General features: G+C 40.0%; 1 protein-coding gene and 1 long non-coding RNA gene across 2 annotated transcripts; one reads left to right on the top strand and one right to left on the bottom strand.

Annotated features, from left to right (window-relative positions):
• Positions 1–551: 551 nt before the first annotated feature.
• LOC121514793 (E3 ubiquitin-protein ligase TRIM21-like) lies at positions 552–21,790 on the bottom strand. Its single transcript, XM_041795125.1, has 2 exons — positions 21,661–21,790; positions 552–2,542 (listed from the first exon to the last, which is right to left on the bottom strand). The coding sequence occupies exon 2, from the start codon at positions 2,531–2,533 to the stop codon at positions 893–895; it is 1,641 nt and encodes a 546-aa protein (XP_041651059.1). The 5' UTR covers positions 2,534–2,542; positions 21,661–21,790; the 3' UTR covers positions 552–892.
• On the top strand, positions 7,449–8,139 carry LOC121514798. The gene is made up of 4 exons (XR_005992329.1): positions 7,449–7,530; positions 7,657–7,757; positions 7,853–7,936; positions 8,062–8,139. It is a non-coding gene; the product is annotated as an uncharacterized LOC121514798 (long non-coding RNA).
• Positions 21,791–21,810: the final 20 nt, after the last annotated feature.

Genomic DNA, 21,810 nt, shown 5'->3' on the forward strand with positions numbered 1-21,810 from the left:
AGAATGAAAGCTGCTTAAAAGTCAGAACTTTCTTCTGTACCCTTTTTAAAAATAAATTCTGCCCTTCTACAGGATTACTTTTTTACATTGTAAATAATGTTTAAGTACGATGACTAATTCAGATTCTATTAAAACTTTTACGCTGAAAAACATGCTGTTATGGTGATTTGTTGTTGTCCATTCACAAACATAATACTCAGAATAAAACCAAAGCCTCAGAATTAAGATGTTGTCCACAAATCCAGAGTACAGAAAAGTTGGGACGCTGTGTAAAATGTGAATAAAAACAGATTACAGTTATATGGAAATCCTTTACATTCTAATTTCAACTGAATTCAGCACAAAGAAGAGATTTTTGATGTTCAAACTGATCAACTTTATTGATTTAGGAAATATACATACATTGCTAATTGGACACCTGCAACATATTTTCAAAAAAGTTGGAACAGGGGCCAGAAAGACTGGTGTAACCCACTCATAATAATATGTGATGAAGGTGAAAGTTCCAGCAACTGCATGGTACCTAGTTTAGTCCAGCAGGGGGCAGTGGTGTCACTGCAGAGTGGATAGGATTACAACAACAGCAGATCCATGAAGAAGAGCAGATGGACAGAGAGAAAACATGAGAGTGAGACAGACAGACTATACGGCAAATTGGAGGATTTCACAGACAGAAAGGCACTAAAACAGTTATCAGAATGGATTATATTGATTAATGCAGGAAAACTGGTTCAACTTGGTTGAAAGAAATAATGTGACATTAAAAATTATTTAAAAGGAGAAACCCTGAATGCCTGGGTTCCAAAGACCTAACAATGTTTAACATGATTATGAATGTACATTTTGACATGAAGCGATTCTAAATCATTGTGTAGAAAATACAACCATCTCTCTACTCAGTGTGGCTGACAGGAGAGATGATCAGAGGAGCAGAGTTTTTACTGTCATAGTTCAAACCAGGACTAAAGTACGGGTAGATTTTCTCAGTGAAGGAGCAGCCAGTAAAGGAGTAGATCAGAGCTGCAGCATCAACGTCATAAAAGGAGACCAGACCCTCCTCATAATCCACAAACACCCCCACCTTCTCAGGACCAGACTTCAGAGAGAGACGAACATCAGGGCCAGCACAAGCTTTGTACTCATTTCCATTCCTTAAAACTGTCGTCCAATAACCTTTCTGAGGAGCCAATGTGAAAACTCCCTTCCTGTTGATGGACTCTCTGGTCACTCCTAAATCCCAGCAATTCTTCCCTTTCACCTGAACTTCGTAGTAAAATCTGCCTGAAGAGAAACTCTGCTTGGAAAAGACATTACTGCACCAATCAAATCTCTTTGGATTGTCTGAGAGATTTTTCTTTACATCACTATGAAGTACTTGTTTCCCATCATCAGACAGGATCAGCCAGGGACTCTCTGTATCAGGATCTAGTGTCACATCCACCTCATACTGCTGGACTCTCTTCAGCTCGGCCTCAATCAGCTTCTTCATCTGTTCACTGATGGTTTCCTCCAGCTGCTTCACAGCTCTCACCACAGTCCCCTCATATGAAGGTGGATGGACTCTGACTTCAGTCCAGTCCTTGGTGGGTGGGGCAGCGTTCAGAGACGTGGAGTTCTGGAGGAGTTGGAGGTGGTCTTCAGAGCGTGAGAGCTGCTCCACCTCAGCACGTCTCTTCTCCAGCTCAGAGATTTCCTGTTCCAGCTCTCTGATGAAGCCTTCAGCCTGTTTCTCCGTCTCTCTCTGCTTCTCTTTGATGCTGTTGATGAGCTCAGCCTGGCGTCTCTCTACAGATTCTTTCAGAGCGCTGAAGACTCCAACACCTTCTGCTATCTCTCTGTCTGCGTTCTCATCACTGAGCTCCACTGAGTGTTTGAGCTCTTCAATCTTCACTTGTCTCTTCTGGATCATCTGCTGAATTTCAGTCTCTGTCTTTCCCAGCTCGGCCTTCTTTCCCTCACATTCTTCTTCCAGAGGAACAACATCATGAGTCTTGTGGTCTGTATAGGTGCACATCACGCAGACACACCTCTGGTCGTTCTTACAGAACAGCTCCAGCAGTTTGTCGTGCTTCTCACACATCCTGTCTTCAAGGGTCTCTACAGGGTCCATCAGCTGATGTCTCTTCAGACCTGACTTGGTCAGATGAGGCTCCAGGTGAGTCTCACAGTAAGAAGTCAGACACACCAGGCAGGACTTCAGGGCCTTCAGTTTGGTTCCAGTGCAGACGTCACAGGGAACTTCTCCTGGTTTGGAAACTCGTCTCTCTGAGCTGCTGCTGGGTTTCTGCTGAGCTGACTGTCTGAACTGAGCAGACATCTCCTTGATGAAGGTGTTGATCTTCAGCTGTGGTCTGGTGGAGAACATGTCCTTACAGTTGGGGCACTGATATTGGACATTACTATCCCAGTGTTCAGTGATGCAGTTTTGGCAGAAGTTGTGTCCACATGGTATGGTGACAGGATCAGTGAAGACATCCAGACAGATGGAGCACAGGAACTGATCTTCAGTCAGCAGACAGCTGGCAGCAGACATCTCTACAACCTGCAACCATAAGAGTGAAAAAAACCGTCAGTCAGTATGTTAGCATGCACCGATAAGTCATGCACTGGTTATAGCTCACTGAGGTTATTTAACTGGACAGCTGTCCTCGTCCTTCTTTGCCCTTAAACCCAGAATTGGAATTAAAGGAATTTTGTATCCAACATTACATTGTCCCAGAGGAAAATGGTGTAAACTCTCTGCTGTGGGGTGACCTCCATTTCACACCATCTCGTGGTCGGACCTTGGTGATATGTTTCTTTTGTACACAGGGCCATTTCTAGCCACTTTGGTGCCCTAGGCGAACTTACAATTTGTAGGTACATTGTGTAACTGTAAAGAAAACATTTAGGAAATGCTCAGTTTAGGATTGACCACTGATGTTGTGTAATAATGCAATCACCTGACCACCCTCCTCCTTTTTCTTTCTTTTGAATGACTAAGAACAATCTGTGTGCTGCCCTACATGCATATTTATTGGGTATCAAGAAATTATTATTCTTTTGACAAAATGGGCATTGTAAGACTACATTGTTGCTTGTTTGTATTGTCATTCTTACAAATCTTATTATGATTCAATAACTTTTCTTTCTTTCATAAGTTTTCATCATTATTTGTCTGTTTGTGTAACTATGTATGTGAATGTTTGTATTTATGTTTGTACGCTTGACAGGGGAAATGCTGGGGAGTATGGGCTAAGGACATTTACAGGCAGATTTGGGAATGTTCTTTCCTTTCTATGAATTGTTGGTTTTTACCTGTTCCTGCCTTGTTTTATTAAAAAATCTTCAATAAAGAAAGATAATAATTTTCTAGTATAGCTATTTAAAAATTACACAAAAGTAATTTCCCCATTTGTGAGCAATATTTTTACTATAGTTAAATTAAATTTACTTGCATTATTTCACAGTGTATTACACCATTTGGACATTTTAAAGGAGGAGCAGTATTGTATTTTACTCTGTTTTATGTGGATTTCAGTCTGTTGACCAGTTCCATTAGTCCAGTGTTACTCAACACTGCTCAGCCAAAGAGCCAAATAGTTGAAAAATGCATTAGCAAGAGCCGCAATCTAAGTGGTGCAAAGTGGCAATTAAGATAGGTTAAAGGTAGCAAAACTGGTCAAACAGCAGCAAACACCGAGAAAAAAAGTGGTAAAAGTGAGTGAGAAGTAACAAAAATATGAGTTAATGGTGGAAAAAATGGGCTAAAAGCAGCAAACGCTGGGAGAAAAAGTGGCATAATGAGCAGAAAATGCCAGAAATGGGTGGGAAGTAACCAGAAAAATGAGTTAACTTTGACAATTATGGTCCCAACATGACAAAAGCAATAAAAGTGTCAAAAATGGGCAAGAAGTGACAAAAAGAAGCAGCAAAAATGGGCAAAAAGTGGAAAACACTTGGAGAAAAATGGCAAAAATGGGCAGAAAATGCAAAAAAGGGTGGGAAGTGACCAAAAAGTCAGTTAACGGTGGAAAAAAATGGTCAAAAAGTGGAAAAAAAATGTGTGAAAAGTGAATACTGGGCAAAAATAATTTAAAAAAAAAAGTTGAAAACCGGCATAAAGGTGTCAAAAATGGGTGAGAAGTGACAAAAAGAAGTGGAAAAATGGGCTAAAATCAGCAAACACTGGGGATTAAATTACAAAAATGGGCAGAAAGTGGCAAAAATGGGTGGGAAGCGACCAAAAAATGAGTTAACAGTGGCAAAAATGGCAAAAAAATGAATGAAAAGTAACTTAAATGGGCAAAAAGCATGAAAGAGGCAAAATGGGCATACCTTTCATTTAACTGCTCTAGACAGCTTTAATGGGCGCTGAGGATCACTGCTTTAGTCACTTTTGATTTAATAATGCCACTAACTACTAATGAAAAATGGGGGCAGCAGAGTGACGTCACACCAGTGTGGCTGTGCTTCACGTGGAGAGCGGTGGGGGGCGGTGTGTATATAAACCGGCGCTAACACGGAAATGTGTTTGAGGCAGCCATGGCGGGCCCAGCGGTGTGAGAGTGCCTAATGAGCCGCTAAGTACTTGTTCACAAACAACAAACGCGACTGAGCTTTCAGCGGCTTGTGGGCACATGAGGAGCCGCTTCGGATGAAGAGCAGTCTGGATTTTGGGAGCCTTTGGCCGGAGAGCGACCCAAAGTTGGGCTGTTTCTGTTGGACAGGTGAGTCTGGTTACTTCCGGTTAGCTTGTGCTAGCTCGCTATGCTGTAGGCTTTTCAATTGAAAACATATCATGTTCTCATTTAACTGCTGGTGTAGGAATAAAGCATCTCTGTGCTCGCTTACTCTGTTGTCCACTAGTACTGAAACATCTTCGTTGGCATTCCTGATAGCTTGATAGTTAAAACCACGGAGTATCCCTAAATAAAGGAGGCCAACTCTCTGAATGAAACTTTTATGTCCTTTTAATCCGTTTATTATTATAGTGGGTCCGTGCGAGAGCAGAGGAAGTCCGCTGGTGGTGTCCTGTTCTCATTTTAAACAAGTTTCTTCAGTCACTTTCTCAAAAGAGCAGAAACAGGAAACCAAAGCTACAGAATGAGGCAGGGTGGAGGTGTGTCTGGGACAGCTGCAGGTGTGAGGGGCATAGACCAATAGGAGCCCCCTTCCCCTTTAGCTAAAAGCATCAAAAATAAGTGGGAAAAAAATAGAAAGCATCTCTTTTATGTTAATAAAGCAACAGAAGTACAGTAAATGTCCCAGTGTGAGATATAAATACCCAAATAGCCAACCATAATTCATCAGCTCTTTGAAAAGAGCAGGTGAAACTTGCATAAATAAAAAATAAATGCTTATTATAAGTAACACATCCTTCCTCTAAACAGTATAGACATTTTATTGGCCTATTGTGTCCCGTTTAATAACAGAATAATCCAACAAATCACTGTTTAATTTATTTAATCTATCAACCACTGCTAAAGACTGTCTTCAGACAAAGAAATATCAGTAACTTTTGTAGAGAAATCCTGGCAGGTAAACCTAGGGTTTAAGGTAATAAACAAAACACACTTAGCTGTCAGAAAGGAACTTTGTCTGAGACTCCCGTCTTCAATCAACACAATAGTACATTATGCACAAAGTGTGCCATGTTCTGCCCTGTGACCTGCTCTATTTATTCTAGGTTGGTATTTGGGGATTAAAAAAATAAATAAATGAATAAAAATAAACAGCTGTATGCGCTGGCACACTCAAAAAATTACAAGCTCTGTGCATGCAGTTCCCTCTCTAAAATCGCACTCCCAACTTTTCTGGAAAGTTGGCAGCCCTGCCTTAATTGAAATTATTTGTAAGACTATCTTTACTGAAGGCTATCATTATTGCTGCTTCTGCAGGATACACAGCACCATGGCATGTTTTTTTTTAAATGGATGGCTGATGTTCTGGTTAACAGCACTGTTAACCCTCTTGTTGCTTCTGCAGGATGCACATCATTGTAGCACGGCATGGACATAGTGACCCTGATTGTCATGTTGCGGAGAAGTGATGACCCATCTGCATTTCATGGTAAGAACAGGATAAATACCAATTTTCTACAAACAAAGTTGTGCAGATTTTTAGTGTATATTTTTTCTGTGATTAGGGCAGATTTTTAGCATGCATAAAAATATTTTTCTATATATTAGGGCCTTTGGACCTCCTCCATGTTGCTGACAAGCCTGGTTGTCTTGCAGCCAGTCAGACAAGGACCTGGACTGAGAGAGGGAGCAGGACTTGCTACACCCTCTATGGCCCCAAGTACCTGAACCTCAGGTAAATATTGTTTATTTTAGTGGTTGTTGTTGTTGTTTGCAGATGGTCTTGATGCAGGAGTCTGGTCTTTTTAACTGGTACATTCTTATTTACAGCGTGTACAGTTACAGTTTGTTGTTGCTATTATTGTGGTATGCTTAACCCTCAGGCATCACTTTAATTTACTACCCTTTAAAACCATTAAGGACAAAAATGTCCACTTCCAAAAAACTGCTACAACAACTTAACAGATTTATATTTTTTCTGCCTTTTTTAAATTTTTTTTTTTTTTTGCATAAATCTCTTAAACAGCTGTGCTCAAAACTACCAAACATTCAATCATTTAGAGGATTTAAACCCTTTAAATGCTGGTTTGATTACTTAAAGATCAAAAAATGTGGTTTGAATGAGAGTCAATGGGATGTGTTTTGTCCTCGAGTGACTTGAAAGGATGGTAAATTTTGAATTGGATACTATGCAAAAACTAAATATGCATCAAAGTCAATATTTTGGCTAATGATTGACATACCCATGACTGATTTACACCCCCCCCCAAACATTAGTTATCTGGAAAATATGTACTGTTTTGTGTGGATTTTTTTGTTTATAAAAAATATGACCATCCTGTAATCAAACTGGCATTTAAGGGGTTAAAATCCTGAAAATGATTCAATAATTTATTGTTTTGATCAGAACTGAAGTTGATCAAAAGATCTGACCAATATTTAAAGGGTTAAAATCCTCCAAATGATTGAATGTTTGGTAGTTTTGAGCACAGCTGGAGTTGTTTAAGAGATTTATGCAAAAAAAAAAGCAGAAAAAAATATTGATATGTTAAGTTTTTATAGCAGGTTTTTGGGAGGGGACATTTTTGTCCTTAATGGCTTTAAATGGTAGTAAATTTGTCTCACAGTGTTGCCCTGACCTATTAGAGAAATTCAAATTTGAATAAAAAAATCTGCCTTGAAAGAAACTTTGTTGCAAACAATTACACCATATGCACGAACACAGCCAGAATGAAGAGCAGAAAAAGAGGAAAAATTAGCCCACATGGACAAAAATGTCCCTCATGATGCCTGAGGGTTAACACTCACAGTACTTGTTTTTTTTAAATGGAGGGCTGTTGAATTTCTGGTTAACAGCACTGTACCCTCTTACTGCTTCTGCAGGATTAATGTCACCATGGCATGTTGAGGACATAGTCAACTCCTCTTGTCATGTTGCAGAGAAGTGATGACCTATCTGCTTTACATGGTATGTACTGGAAAATAACAATTCATATCCATTAGCAACAAAGTTATTTAAGAACAGACTGTTATTAAATTTTGTATGGTTGAGGCAGATTTTTTGCATGCAAATAAATACATTTCTATATTTTAGGGCCTTTGGATCTCCATCTTGTTGCTGTGATGAGCAAGGTTGCCTTGCAGTTGGACAAAGACCTGGGCTGAGAGAGGGAGCAGACTGTCTCTACTATTGTGGTATGACCCAGACTGACCCGTACACTACTCCTGTATAAGTGGAAGACTGCTGATGTTCTGGTTAACAGCACTGTACCCTCTTGTTGCTTCTGCAGGATTGACATCATTGTGGCATGTCAAGGCCATAGTGAACTACACTGTCATGTTGCAGAGATGTGATGACTAATCTGCATTTCATGGTAAGAACAGGAAAACTGCATTTTTCTGTCAATGACGTACAAAGTTATGCAGATTTTATTTTTTTTTAATGTTTTGTGGTTGGGGATGTTATTTAGCATGCAGATATGCTTTTTTTAAATTTTAGGACCTTTGGACCTCCTCCATTTTTGCTGGGATGAGCATAATTGTCCTGCAGGGACCAGGACCAATGACAGCCTCACTAACACATGGGGGCTAAAGATGTCCAAGTACCTGAACTGCAGGTAAAATGTGTTTATATTATTGATTGTTGTTGTTTGCAGATGGTATTGGGCAGGAGTCCACAGTCTGTGATTTGGTTGATCCACCCTTTACTTTACACAAAGAAACAAAGCCTAGACGACATAAATAGATGCTACATTAGATTTCAGATTGTATTTTGATGTTGCTCAAGGCTGATCCGTACAGTAGTCTTGTGTAAATGGAAGGTTAACCCTTAGAGCTCATGCTGCATGGATCACATCCCTTTATAGATCACTTGGTAACGTTTGAAGCGTAGGTCATAGACACTTTTATTTTTTGAAAGCTCTCTGTTATGCCTTTCTGATTATGTTCTCTGTGTATTTGTAGCTCTTACAGAACGTTTTCTAGCGAGCCCAGAACTTGGCTGACTTTCCAGGGTCTCTGAGGATCGTGTCGTCATAAATAACAAGAAGTGAAAAGTTTATAAAAACGTTGATAACTTTTGAAAAAATAAGTCATAGCCACTTACTTGTGTTTTTTCCTCTGAAAGCTGACTTTCCTGTCATTTGTTTGCTAACTTCAATGTCTCTGAAGCCCTAAAGGACGCTTTTTAAAATCCATTTTTAATCCATTTTTTGATCATGTACTTGGGCTTTCTGCCCAGGGCATTGCCATGTTGTTTACTGCAATGCATTGTGGGAGCTGTAGTCAACCAGTCGTGTCTCTGCTGCTTTGGGACTGGGATAAATGAATCTAGGTGCAAAAAATGCATGGACTTTTCTTTGTCCATAGATATGGATAGATATTTTGAAAAGCGTTAGTCATAAAATGTTTTATTTTTTTTTTTTTACTGTTTGTCCACAAGAGATGGAGAACAAGTCTGTGCTAAGAAAAGGTTTAGCCACTAATGTTCTCAGTGTGTTATAAAAACAATCGCTGGGTTTCAAATTCCGATTTTTTTTATTCTTTTGTCTGTAGAGTCCTATAACTTGTTAAAAATTCACATGACATTACTGTAGTAGATATATTCTTAAAGCCCAGGTTGTCCTGGAAAAAAAGTGGCTAGAGCTTGACTGTGCACCACAGGGTTGATGTTTTACAAGCTTTTTAAGACAAAATGTCCTGGCGAGACATGATGGTGAAAAAAATGGCAGTGAGCTCTAAGGGTTAACAGCACTGTACCCTCTTGTTGCTTCTGCAGGATGGACATCATTGTGGCATGTCAAGGACATAGTGAACCACTGTTGTCTTGTTGCAGAGATGTGATGACCCATCTGCATTTCATGGTAAGAACAGAATAAATGGCATTTTTCTATTACATACAATGTTATGCAGATTTTTATTTTTAATTTTGTGTTGTCGCAACTGATTTATAAAAATGAGCTACTGAATTAGAGAAATGTACCTTTTCTTTATACTAGGAGGAAACAAAATAAAGGTTCCATGTGCATCAGCAATCCTTTCCTCTGTTCTAGTAAGAGAGTAATGAATCAGTTCTGTTGTGTTTTGCAGAGTTAAGACCATTGACACAGAGAGGGAGTCTGCCCTTTTAAACCTGTGAACACATGAATGAGGAAAAGCAACAACCTTGATAAGAAGTGACTTCCAAGACCAGCTTGACATGCATTCATGCTGTCCAGAGTTCCTTGCAGCGCTGCATTCCTTCTCATCACAGTGACACGTTTTGGGAATTATCCCTAAATGCTTTCCTGGAGTTCCACTGCCAGAGCTGCATCTAGAGCCCTGAACTTCCCATGCCAATGGGTCCTTCAACTCAGAGGAGGAAGAGACACCAAGGATGGCGGGGGAGGCCTTTGTCCAAGCGGAGGTCTGGAAAACATTCTGCTCCTCGCCCACATACAGGCACGGGACAATCAAACCAATGATGGTAAGTGCTGGGACTGACTTTCACACTATATATGTGCTCTGTTAGTGCACTAAACTGTGACATTGTCTGCTTGATAATAGGGCTGAACGATTTGCAAAAATAATCTTAATTGTGATTATTTTTCCTAATATTGCGATTGTGATTTAATGTGTGATTATTTTTAGTTTCCTCGTCTTAAGTGTTGTTTAACAAACACAAGCGATAAATCACTCTTTATTAAAAAGAGCACCATATAAGATGAATAAAACTAGGAATACGTAACTTTAAAAAAAGAAAAGGCATTTTGATCCATATCTTTTCTTGTTATTCTTGTTTTGAATAAGAAAAACACACGAGGGAGAAAAGTAAGATTTTTGTGGAAAAAAAAAAAGAAAAATCCACAAAAGAAACTCTGTTTGCATACGGTGTAGAGCAGTGATACTCAACATGTGGCTCTTTTATGTCTTAATATGAAAATTATTCCCCCAGAAAACCTTTAAAAAAACTCTTTTTTTGCCATTTTCACTATTTTTGCATATTTTCATCCATTTCAGCTATCTTTTGCCATTAAATATCACTTTTTTGGGGCCATTTTACAACTTCTTTTGCCACTTTTTCCGAATTTATTCCACTGTAATCCAATTTTTTTGCCCTTTTTCACCTTTTTTTTTGCCACTTTTTACCCATTTAAGTGACCTTTTGCCATTACATACCACTTGTTTTATTTTTTCCCTAAATTTTTGCTTCTTCTTTTGCCACTTTTTTCCCCCATTTTTGCCCTTTTTCAAATTTTTTTTGTCATTTTTTGCCCATGTAAGCTACCTTTTTCCATTGCATACAACTTGTTTCCTTTTTTTTTTTTTGCTCATTTTTGATAAGTATGACTGCTTTTTGCCCATTTTGGTCACTTTTCACTCTTTTTTTTTGCCACTTTTGGACAATTTTTGCTACTTTCTATTTTCCATGTTTTCTCCCAATTTTTGTCCCTTGTCATCCATTTTTGCTGTTTTTTGACCATTTTTGCCACCTTTAACTTATTTTGATTGTACTTCATGCCGTTTTGTCACTTTTCACCTCTTAGATTGTGTCTCTTGCAAAGGTATTTTTAAACAATTCGGCTCTTTGGTTGAGTAAAACTGGTGTAGAGCATAAAACATCTACTGCAAAAAAGTGTCTCTGGTATTCTGGCTCATTTCAGCTTAAAGAAATATTGCACTGTCTGAGATTAGAATACTGCAGCAGGCCATATTGCAATTTGATCTAATTTGCGATTAATTGCCCAGCCCTACTTGGTAAATGGTGTAATCCTTGATGTGCCCCCACTTTCTTAAAATAAATTTAAATTATGCCCAATGTAGGCATGCTATCTTTTGCAATATCTACAACACTACAGCTGCTTATATCCCTCTAAAGTTAACTTCTTGGCAAAGCTAATTAAAAACAAGTCTGGTCTAAGATAGTTGGCTCATGCCCAACTGTAAACAATTGAGATATTGTAAAACTCTCTTTTAAACACTCAATATTTTTTATTCCTTCGGCATCGGCCCCCAAAAATCCATATTGGTCTAATCTTAATGTAGAGTTAACACAGATGATGTCAGAACGATTTGGTTCTGCATCATATCTCCAAATTGACTGAATAGTAAATCACGTGGAGGCACAGCTGTGAGACTGAGAGTGCCTGAGGAAAGCGGACTTTAAGGGGCAGTCTGCATCCTCTTTGGAGCTTTTAAACATCTTGTGTACACAAAGTTAGCCATGCATGGGCTCTCAGTACTGCTGACAGCTAGGACTTTAACACACTGTTGTCTCTTTTTCATGATTGTGCAAATCTAAAATCATTAATGAAACTTGATTAATGTTGGTGTATGACCGATGGCACTGAGAAGAGGCTTAACCTGTAGCAGTAGCTCTAGACGTGAAAGGTTGTCCCTGTAAAAAAAAAAAAAACAAAAAAACAAATCAGTTGCTTACGATAAGCTGTGCAATTTATCTTATTTAGCAAAGAGGGTGAAGTTTTAAACTGTCAAACTATCATTAAAACTTCCTTAAATGAATTAAATTAAATGCTAAACATCTGCAGGTGTATTTGAGATATTCTGATCCTATTTTTTCTTTTTTTCTTTTTTTTTTTTAGCACTCTGTCACATGAAGTCCATCTCACATCAGCAATGAAGAACCTTGATGAAATATCAGGTTAGTGGTTACACTGAACTTTAAGATATTTGTAATAACACTGGAATGTTTTCTTTATTCTAAAATCATTTATTTATTTTCCCCTCATTAGGTTCTTTTGAAGAGGATGGTGTGGTGATCTATGATGTTGGCACACTCAGATCAGTAAGCGTCCTCTGGATGTGTAGTGCTTCTTTGATAACACTACACTCAACAAAAACAAGACAAAAGGAAAACCACTATGGCCAGGAGGATGCTGCCTCCTGCATGAATATCTATGGAACGACTGTCTGGACTAGGAGGGCATGGTTCCTTCTTTTTAACAAGGCCAGATGTCTACTCTGGTTTCCCAGCAGGCCAAAAGTACTGTTGCAGTAACTGTGTGCACTTAGAAAAAGTAAGTAGCATTAAAAATGGCAGCATAAACTGGACACGCACAGTTTTGTTAAGCCCTTTAAAAGTTATGTCACAGGAATAGAATATCTAGGGGATATTAGAGGTCAGTAAGTGGGTAGAAACTGGTAGCAGAGACAGAAAAATGCTTCAGTCAAACATTCCTCCATGTAGGCCACCCAAATAAGAAAACTCTAGACATTTATATAGTCCACATGGTTCCTTGGCTCACAAAAGGCTCTCAGTCTTTACAAGGGCAAATTTGAATAACCAATATTAAAGAGTACATGAAATTAAGTCCTTTGTCTAATAACCTAAAAAATATATCACTTTAATCAATTTGATAATGAAAAAGATAAAACTGTATAAAAAATGAAATTTCCTTAAAAATTGCAGAGGCTGCTGGTGAGGTTGAAGTGGAAATTTGGTGGGTGTGGCACCATTAGTAGGGCCCGTCCAGGCTGCTACAGGATGGCCGGGACCAAAAATTAGTGCTGCCTGTTGAGCCTTCGGCCATATTCAGCTTTGAGGCCAGGGCTACGCCTGTACCTCGCACCGCTGTGTGACCGCGGCGATCACAGAAGGCCGCACACTACCGAGGCTTCATCAGCTGCTTCCTGTCTGTGTCCTCAGTCTGTTTCACAGCCTGGGCAGCTGCAACTGTAGACACCTAGGTGGTCTGAGCAAGGGCGTAGAGTTCCTGGCCTCATTTTTGTCCTGACTCGACCTGTGGCGTGGTTATCCATGGCACTGTCACAACCACAAGACACAAACGTGTTGGATGATGTGATGTTTGGTTTGTGCTGGTCGTTGAGTGGCCACAGGTAGGTTTGACTGTAACTTAGTGGTTGTGTAGTCAGGTGTTTAGGTGTCTGCCTGTGGAAGGCTGACTTCCTGGGCACAGTGAAAGAAACATCTCAGGCAGACTTGTGATCATCTGCTCCCTGGTTAGTTTTCATTTACATTCAGGTTTGGGGTAAGAGAAGCATCTGAACTGATCGTTAGCTGTCTGTCTGTGGGTTATCCTGAAGGGTCTTGTCACACCCATTGTCCCTGTGCATGGTGCTTTACAGGACCAGTGAGGCTTGAGGTGTAGAGTCTTGAGTCTGGGCATATTGTGACTGCAGAAAACACCTTGGTGTCCTGACAGCTCAGAATCCCGAAACCATATAATTGTGTACCTTTCACACAAACCCCTGAGCTCTCGGTGCATCATGGTTCTGTGGTTGCTGTATGCTAAGACGCAGGACTCTCCCTTAAGCCTTGCAGGCCTTGTAGACACCAGGCATGGGGATTTGGGTTTGAGAAGACTCCTCAGGACAACCTGTAGACAGATGGCTGACTGATTAGTGTGCATGGTTCTCTGATTCTGACCCTTGAATGTGAATGAGACTACCAGGCTGTGGCTGATCACTTCTTTGCCAGTGATGGATCTTTTCACTGTGCGCAGGAACTCAAATTTTCACAGGCTGGACGTTTGTTTTGTTGGGATCTTGTGTGATCCAGTGGGACAGGTGAAGCCAGGTGTTTCGGTCGTGTCACAGGTAAGGTGATAGGGTCTTTTCCCAGGGGAAGTAGCACAGGGTGTTGTGTTGGCAAATGAATGCCGGACTGTTAGAGTAGCATCTTGTGCCTTTTGCATGCAGCATCTGTGGGTAGTGTCTGGTTGTCCTGCCGGCTCAGGGGTTTGTTAGAGGTACACCTTTATAAGGTTTCGGGATTCTGAGCCTGTGGGATGACCAGATGCCACCTGCACCTGCCGTTTTCAAAGCAGCAAGATGGTTAGATGAAGGCTTTACTGGCCTACAGAGTTCCTAGTCTAGGGTTTTAGGAGGAGAGGCATTTCTTGGTGTGACATGCCTCTGCTCTATGTTTGTCTGATGGTGAGTTTTCAGCTGCAGTTTCTAGAGGGGATGAATACCCTGCTGGGTATAAACCTTAGTGTTTATGTTTGTTTCTGTGCTGCTTATTGAGTGGCCATAGCTAACACAGTGTTTAAAGGTAGGGTAGTTTGCCATCGTAGCTGGTAGATCACCCGAGTGAAAGGTTAGCAGATAACGTAGTGGTTGTGTAGTCAGGTGTTTAGATGTATGTTTTAGACACTCGGGGGAAGGCTGGAGCAGAGCTGTCCACCTGTGGAAGGCTGACTTCCTGGGTACAGTGAAAGAAACATCTCAGACAGACTTGTGATCATCTGCTCCCTGGTTAGTTTTCATTTACATTCAGGGTTGGGGTGAGAGAAGCATCTGCACTGATCGTTAGCTGTCTGTCTGTGGGTTATCCTGGAGGGTCTTGTCACACCCATTGTCCCTGTGCATGGTGCTTTACAGGACCAGTGAGGCTTGAGGTGTAGAGTCTTGAGTCTGGGCGTATTGTGACTGCAGAAAACGCCTTGGTGTCCTGACAGCTCAGAATCCCGAAACCATATAATTGTGTACCTTTTACACAAACCCCTGAGCTCTCAGTGCATCATGGTTCTGTGGCTGCTTTATGCCAAGACGCAGGACTCTCCCTTAAGCCTCGCCGGCCTTGTGGACACCAGGCATGGGGATTTGGGTTTGACAAGACTCCTCAGGACAACCTGCAGACAGATGGCTGACTGATTAGTGTGCATGGTTCTCTGATTCTGACCCTTGAATGTGAATGAGACTACAAGGCTGTGGCTGATCACATCTTTGCCAGAGATGGATCTTTTCACCGTGCACAGGAACTCAAAATTTCACAGGTGGAATGTGCCTGTTCCCAGCTGCTTTTTTGTTGGTTTATTATGTGATCCATTGGTCACAGTTAGGTGATAGGGTGCTTCTGATAGACATGATTTGTGGCAGTGAGCATAGACTCAGGATTACTGCTGTGTAATAGCAGAAATGACAGGTTGTTAGAGGAGGATCTTGTGCCCTTTGCATGCAGCATCTGTGGGTAGTGTCTGGTTGTCCTACCGGCTCAGGGGTTTGTTAGGTACACCTTTATAAGGTTTCGGGATTCTGAGCCTGTGGGATGACTAGATGCCACCTGCACCTGCCGTTTTCAAAGCAGCAAGATGGTTAGATAAAGGCTTTACTCGCCTTGCAACACAGTGTTGGTGTAGATTAAAACTTATTTGACTTTTAGGTTTTGTAAGCATTATTGGATTTGAGTGAGGAAGTTTAGTTGAAACTGCAGCCCCACAATGCCTTTGTGTTTTGTGTGTCTGACTAGGCCACCGGTGATCATGTGACAGGCCTGGACTTGGCGCATCTGAGGCCAGTAACTATGTGTCATGGTGAAGACCTCCTCGGGGTCTGTGTTCTGCACTGTTCAGGTTGTGTGATGGTCTGACAGCATTCCATTACAGACATCATATTTTTTCATTTCTGTTTAATTCCATCTCGGGCTGTTTCTTGGCATCTGGAAGCCACATTGTTGCTGATATTAAGCTCGGGGTGGTGTTGCCTCTAGTGATCGTTAAAGCGCTCCTCAGCAGCTCGACGTACAGGTGTAGCCCTGACCTCTCTGCTGGATGTGGCCAGAGGCTCTACAGGCAGCAACAATGGGGTCTCGGTCCTCCTGTTGCAGCCTGGACTGGACGACACGGGGTGCCACATCCACAACCTCACCAGCAGCTTCTGTCGAGGAAGCTGGGGCCATTACAAAAATGGCCCCAGCTTCCTCGACTGGAAGGCCGGGGTAGCTGGGGGCCGTTACTAAAATGGCCCCCAGCTTCCTCAACTGGAAGGCCGGGGTAGCTGGGGGCCTTCTACTAAAATGGACCCCAGCTACCTCGACGGGGGGAGCCAAGGAGGCCGGAGGGCCTTCTACTAAAATTGCCCCCAGCTACCTCGGCCGGGGGGGCCAAGGAGGCCAGAGGGGCCTCTACTAAAGTGGCCCCCAGCTACTTCGGCGGGGGGGCCAAGGAGGCCGGAAGGCCTTCTACTAAAATGGCCCCCAGCTTTCTTGGCTTGAGGGCTATCTACTTCATTGGCGAAAACCTTTAGCCCTTCCCTTTGAATCCTGAGTAAATGGAAGGCTGTGAGTTTAAGGCCAACCTTTCCTAGATCAGGAAGCTCTTCCAAAGAACTGGTGCTGAACTACTGGTTGACACAAAGATGGGGTCGTACAGTCAGCACACAGTATATTAGCTGCCTTTAAAACACAGTGCTACTTTGGTTATACAAGGAATGAGTGAATTCCACCACATGGGTTCACTTTCAGTGTGCACACAGTGAAATGCAGCATGTCTTGTTTGCTTGGCCTTGCATAGCAGTGTCATCTCATTGAATTATATCCATGTTTTCACAATGAAACCTCTCGAGTGCCAGCTGGCCAGTGTTTTTGATCTCTGAAGATGTTTGTTCAGGCAGATGTAGAGATAGTAGTAGCAGACTGCTCAGTGTTGGGGGGAAAAGTCTCTCACTCGTATAGTATAGACTCAACAGTTAACCACATTATCCCTGAAGAGGGGCAAAACTACAAGATTTGATGACTAATTTTGTTAAAAATGTTAGGCCTATTTTTGTTTGGATTTATCTTTATTTTCATTAACTCTTAATTTTGTTTTGTTTTTTTTTTTTGGATTTTTAGTTTGTTGTAGGGCAAAATGTAGATGAAATTAGCCTGGCCCACTGCAGATATCAGATTGCAAAAGATGCAATTTTTATTCAAGCTTAATGTGTCAAATACCATTTTAATACATCTTAATAGCATTCATTTTTTTCCAGAATAATTTCCCTTCAGTACCAAAAAAAAAAAAATCAAATTTGCATTACAAGTCAAAGTATATATTTTAAGTTGGTTATTTTTCAGAATTTTTCAGCCCTAGTGTTATCTACCGAATATGGTGTTTGTTATAATACAGAATCATTTATTGCTCTGTTTTATTAAAACACAAGATGACGGATTTAAAAATCCCATATTAAATGGCATTCAAAATTTTGGGAAAAAATTGCAAGTGAATAATTTTGCACAAAACTAGGACTGAAGGATTTGGGAAAATTTATCATAATATTTTGTTGAGTCTAGAGTTTTACTATCGTGATAGTTTGCTTTTCTATTATCTTCTAATTTTTTCCTTTTTAGTCCAACTGCCTTGTTTCCTCGTCACAATGCCTTAATGACATTTCCTCAATTTAACATTTAATCTTTGGTTCACTATTATTTTTTGTTGTTCAAGTTTTGAAGTTGTCATAGAAAGTGTTATCACATTGAACTTTAATTGGATAATCTCTCATCTCTAGATTGTTTCTGTCGGTCTTGCTAATTGCTGGTATTGACCGATAATCCTGAGGAGTCAATAACTGTAGTATAAATCCTGCAGCCATTATATGGTTGCAGGATTTACACTACAGTGGTGTCTCCTGTTGCCTGCTGACTGTGACAGCAGCAGAGATTGTTGGATTAAAAATGTTAGCTGCTGATAAAAATGATCTGTTTGTGGTAGCTTTAACTAAAGTTAGATTTATCAAATTACAGCCAACACTTTTAATCCAACTATCTATTGGTACATGCAGTTTAAACTTATAACTATGCTTGCAAGAACAGTAGATGAGATTACTTTAGGAAACCTCTTGGGATGCATGATAGTGGGGTTTTTTTGTTCTGATATGTTGATGTTTACAGATTGATTCTGATAGCAGTATGGATACCAATATTTACATTTTTTACAAACCTAGAAATCCACTAATTTTTTTAGTTTTTATGGCCAAAATTTACAGTCAATATATGCTGATATTCTCAGCCAAAATACCAGCTGTAAATATCGTCAGAAAGTTTGACATCTGCTGGTATTTGCCGTTTTTTAGTTACTATCTGCTCATACTGATATCAGACTGATAATATCATGCATCCCAAGAAACCTCTACAGATCACTGAAAAACAGTTGGAAATATTTCTGCCAGTTTGTCCTTTTAAAGAATGTAACTGTGGTCTGAAAAAAGCTTTGTGCTTTCACTTCATGACTTCTAGAGCAGTTCAGAAGTCGACTGATTCTCTTTTATATCCTGTAATTGACTGCGAACACGTTCTCATTCAGACACATTTCTATATTATAATGGGTTACCACCACAGCAATGGCAGCTTGTCCTCTTCCTCATCTTTCCCTTGTTCTGTCAGTGTTGAAGATTTCAGCACTAATTATTGACCTGTTACAGATAAAATTAAATCTTAACCTTGATAAACAATGATATATTGTATTCATTTGTACAGTATTTAGTAATCAAATAGTAGAATCTGTAGTCTCAAGAATCTGGTGTTCAAAATAACAAATTCTCACCAAAAATATTGAAAATTAAAATTCTCAAACCTGTTGACTGGTTTAAAATTGTTCAAATGTATAGACTGCATTCATTACAACTCATTTAGTTTTTTTGTTTTCTCCACATTTTTAAGGTATCCTCTTCTGCTGATTTGAAATAAAATAACTCAACCTAAAAATTAGTTTCCTATTTGTCAAAAGTCTTGCATATTGTGTGTTCCCTATGCGTGGTGTGTTTTGTTTTTGTTTAATAAATGTTGCTGAAACATAAGGCTTCTGTTGTGATTGTTTGATAATTATGAGTTAAAGTAAAGATTTTTATGGGGTTTTACCCGTTTTATTATTGACTGTCAAGTAGCCCTTACAGAAGCTTGTCAAGCCTAGGTTTGGGTGGCTTTTCAAGGTCTTAAAAAAAAGTTCAATGGCAGATTTCATGTGGATTTAATTTTTAGTTTGTTTGTTTTACCTATTTTTAATCTAATTTCTATCTTGCTTTTAAATTATAAAAGGAGCAGTAACATTTAAATGATTACATAGTTAACAGAAAATTTTCTGGAAATTAGAAATTAAATGTCTCTCAAGAAACACTGTGCAAAGTGGAGTGGACATTTAAATGCTAACTGAATAATTTCCGGTCAAAAAATGCAGATTCTTATTCAAAATCTCGTTCATTTGTTGTTGCTTTTAGTATCGGTACTTGCATTTAAATCAATGAATGTAATATTTTTTGCTTATTCGGACAATTCACGTACTCCTCGTCGACTTGTATCGCCTTACGTAGCGGACTTGCCTTTCTCCCAGAAATCGTTGCAATTATAAATGTTTTTGATATAAATGTGTTTATTTCCTTTATGTACATTGGAACAAAACAAAAAAAGCAGAAGAAAAAAGCCAAAACTGACATTATTTTACACAAAACTCAAAAATGGACCTCATTCTGACACTTTTACATCCCTGGCCTAAATAGTCCGGCCCTCAGGTCATCTCATTGGAGCAAATCTGGCCCAGGACCCAGAATGAGTTTGACACCCCTGGTCTAGAAACTGCCAGTGGTACTGCAATGTTTGGTCCCTATTGGTCAGTCATTGGGTCGTGTGGAACAATGCAGCCAACAAATCAAACCACAATGGTGAAATACAACAGAGAACAATCATTTGAAAATGTCCAAATGAACTCCACCTTAATGACCATCTATGGCCAAGTATACAGTGCTGTGAAAAAGTATTTGCCCCCTCTCTGATTCCTGTGTTTTTGCATGTTTATCACACTTAAATGCCATATTGGAGGGTTTTCCAGCATGAACTGCCTGTTTAAGGTCACACCACAGCATCTCAATTGGATTGTGATAAATATGCAGAAAAATCAGGGATCAGAAAGGGGTCAAGTACTTTTTCACGGCACTGTAGTTTGATGGAGGAGCACTGAAGGGGCTATGGAGCCCTGTAGTGCAACGCTTTTTCTCCCAAAGCACACCTAAGGTTAAGCTCAAATCTCCAGGCACACCTTATTTGAATTGATATAAAACAGACTTTTTAAATAATGTTACAGTCAGGGTGGCCTATAAGGGGAGTGCTTTCTGGGGCCCAGCCAACTGGGGGATCATGGAGATGGCAAAATTGGGCAAAAAGTGGCAAAACAAAGTCAGAAATGGGCGAAAATTGCTAAAAAAGTGGCCAAATAATGGGTCAAAATTGGCAAAAACTTGTTGAAAGTGTCAAAATAGTGGCAAAAATGGGTTGCAATTGGTCTTAAAGGAATAAATGTTAAAAAAAAAAAAAAAGTGGTAAGAATGTGTTACCGAAGCAAGCATTGGACTCGAGCCGAGACTATTTATTTAATAAGAGCCTTAGAAGATATGGATATAATGAAAAGCAGGCAGAGTTTGTTTTCTTCCGGTAGACGTAAATACATCGCGTCCGCCCCCTGTCCAATCAGAACCCTTCCCAACCCCCAGACCTTAAGCGGAATTGAATAAAGGCGATTAAACTTGTTTTCCATGTAAACCTCAATTCAGAATTACTATTTCCATGTAAAAGCGAAGGACAATACTTTAATTCTGAATGATTTAATTCTGAAAAATTAATTCTGAATTAAAAAACATCATGTAACTGTGGCCATTGATGGACATTGATGGCACCCTAGGCAACAGCCTATATCGCCTATGCCCAGAAACGGCCCTGAAGCAGATGAAGATGGATGGATGGATACATTGACCATGATTGATTTATAAAATCAATGAAAGGGTAAAACATCCAAGGAGGTGAATATATTTTACAGTCACTAAAAAGTTAGCAAGCATAAGACAATCCACTCACCATTCAGTGGTTCGGCTGCTACAGCTGATCTGAGAGGAGGGTTGTTGTGGATTCATAACAATCCAAAATAAAAAGAGCGCAGAATAACAATCACAGCATCAACAGCATAAAACAGTTATAAGTAACAGGAGAGGTTCATGTTTAACATGAGGTTAACAGTCTGGATAGGACACACGAAGAAAACCCGCAGAACATGAGGGGCATGACTGCATTTTTTTCTTATGAATTTTAGAAATAAAAATGAAATTGTGCATTTTCATTGCACCCTTATGCTTTCCTTCAGACATGTTGGTAAATTTGAGCACATTACAGACGTCGCAGACAACACAGACTTTGAATACATTCGATTACATGCATAAGATTTATTTTATTTCCTCTCCTGTCAGTATTTATCTACAGGCATTTCTTCAGTTAGCTGCTGCTCCTATAACAAATTCCCAACCTCAGATCAGTGAAATCAGCCTGTCTGCCTCAGACTTCAGTTTAACACCAGAGCTAAAGTTTGATTCTTTACTACATTTAGATCATGTGAATCGTACTCACCGGTGTTCGGAGGCTCTGCTGTGCTCTTGATGAAAACTTTTGAGTGGCAGAGACATTTGTCTGGACTCAGCTGTTGCTCTGAAACACTTTCAGTTTCATTTGATGAACGTCACGTTGAACTGAGTCTCCTCTTACTCTCCAACTCTTCAC

The sequence above is a fragment of the Cheilinus undulatus genome, linkage group 9, assembly GCF_018320785.1.
Source record: "Cheilinus undulatus linkage group 9, ASM1832078v1, whole genome shotgun sequence".
NCBI lineage: Eukaryota > Metazoa > Chordata > Actinopteri > Labriformes > Labridae > Cheilinus > Cheilinus undulatus.

Coding starts and splice junctions, on each gene's coding strand:
- LOC121514793 (XM_041795125.1), bottom strand. CDS start 2,533: ATGTCTGCTGCCAGCTGTCTGCTGACTGAAGATCAGTTCCTGTGCTCC.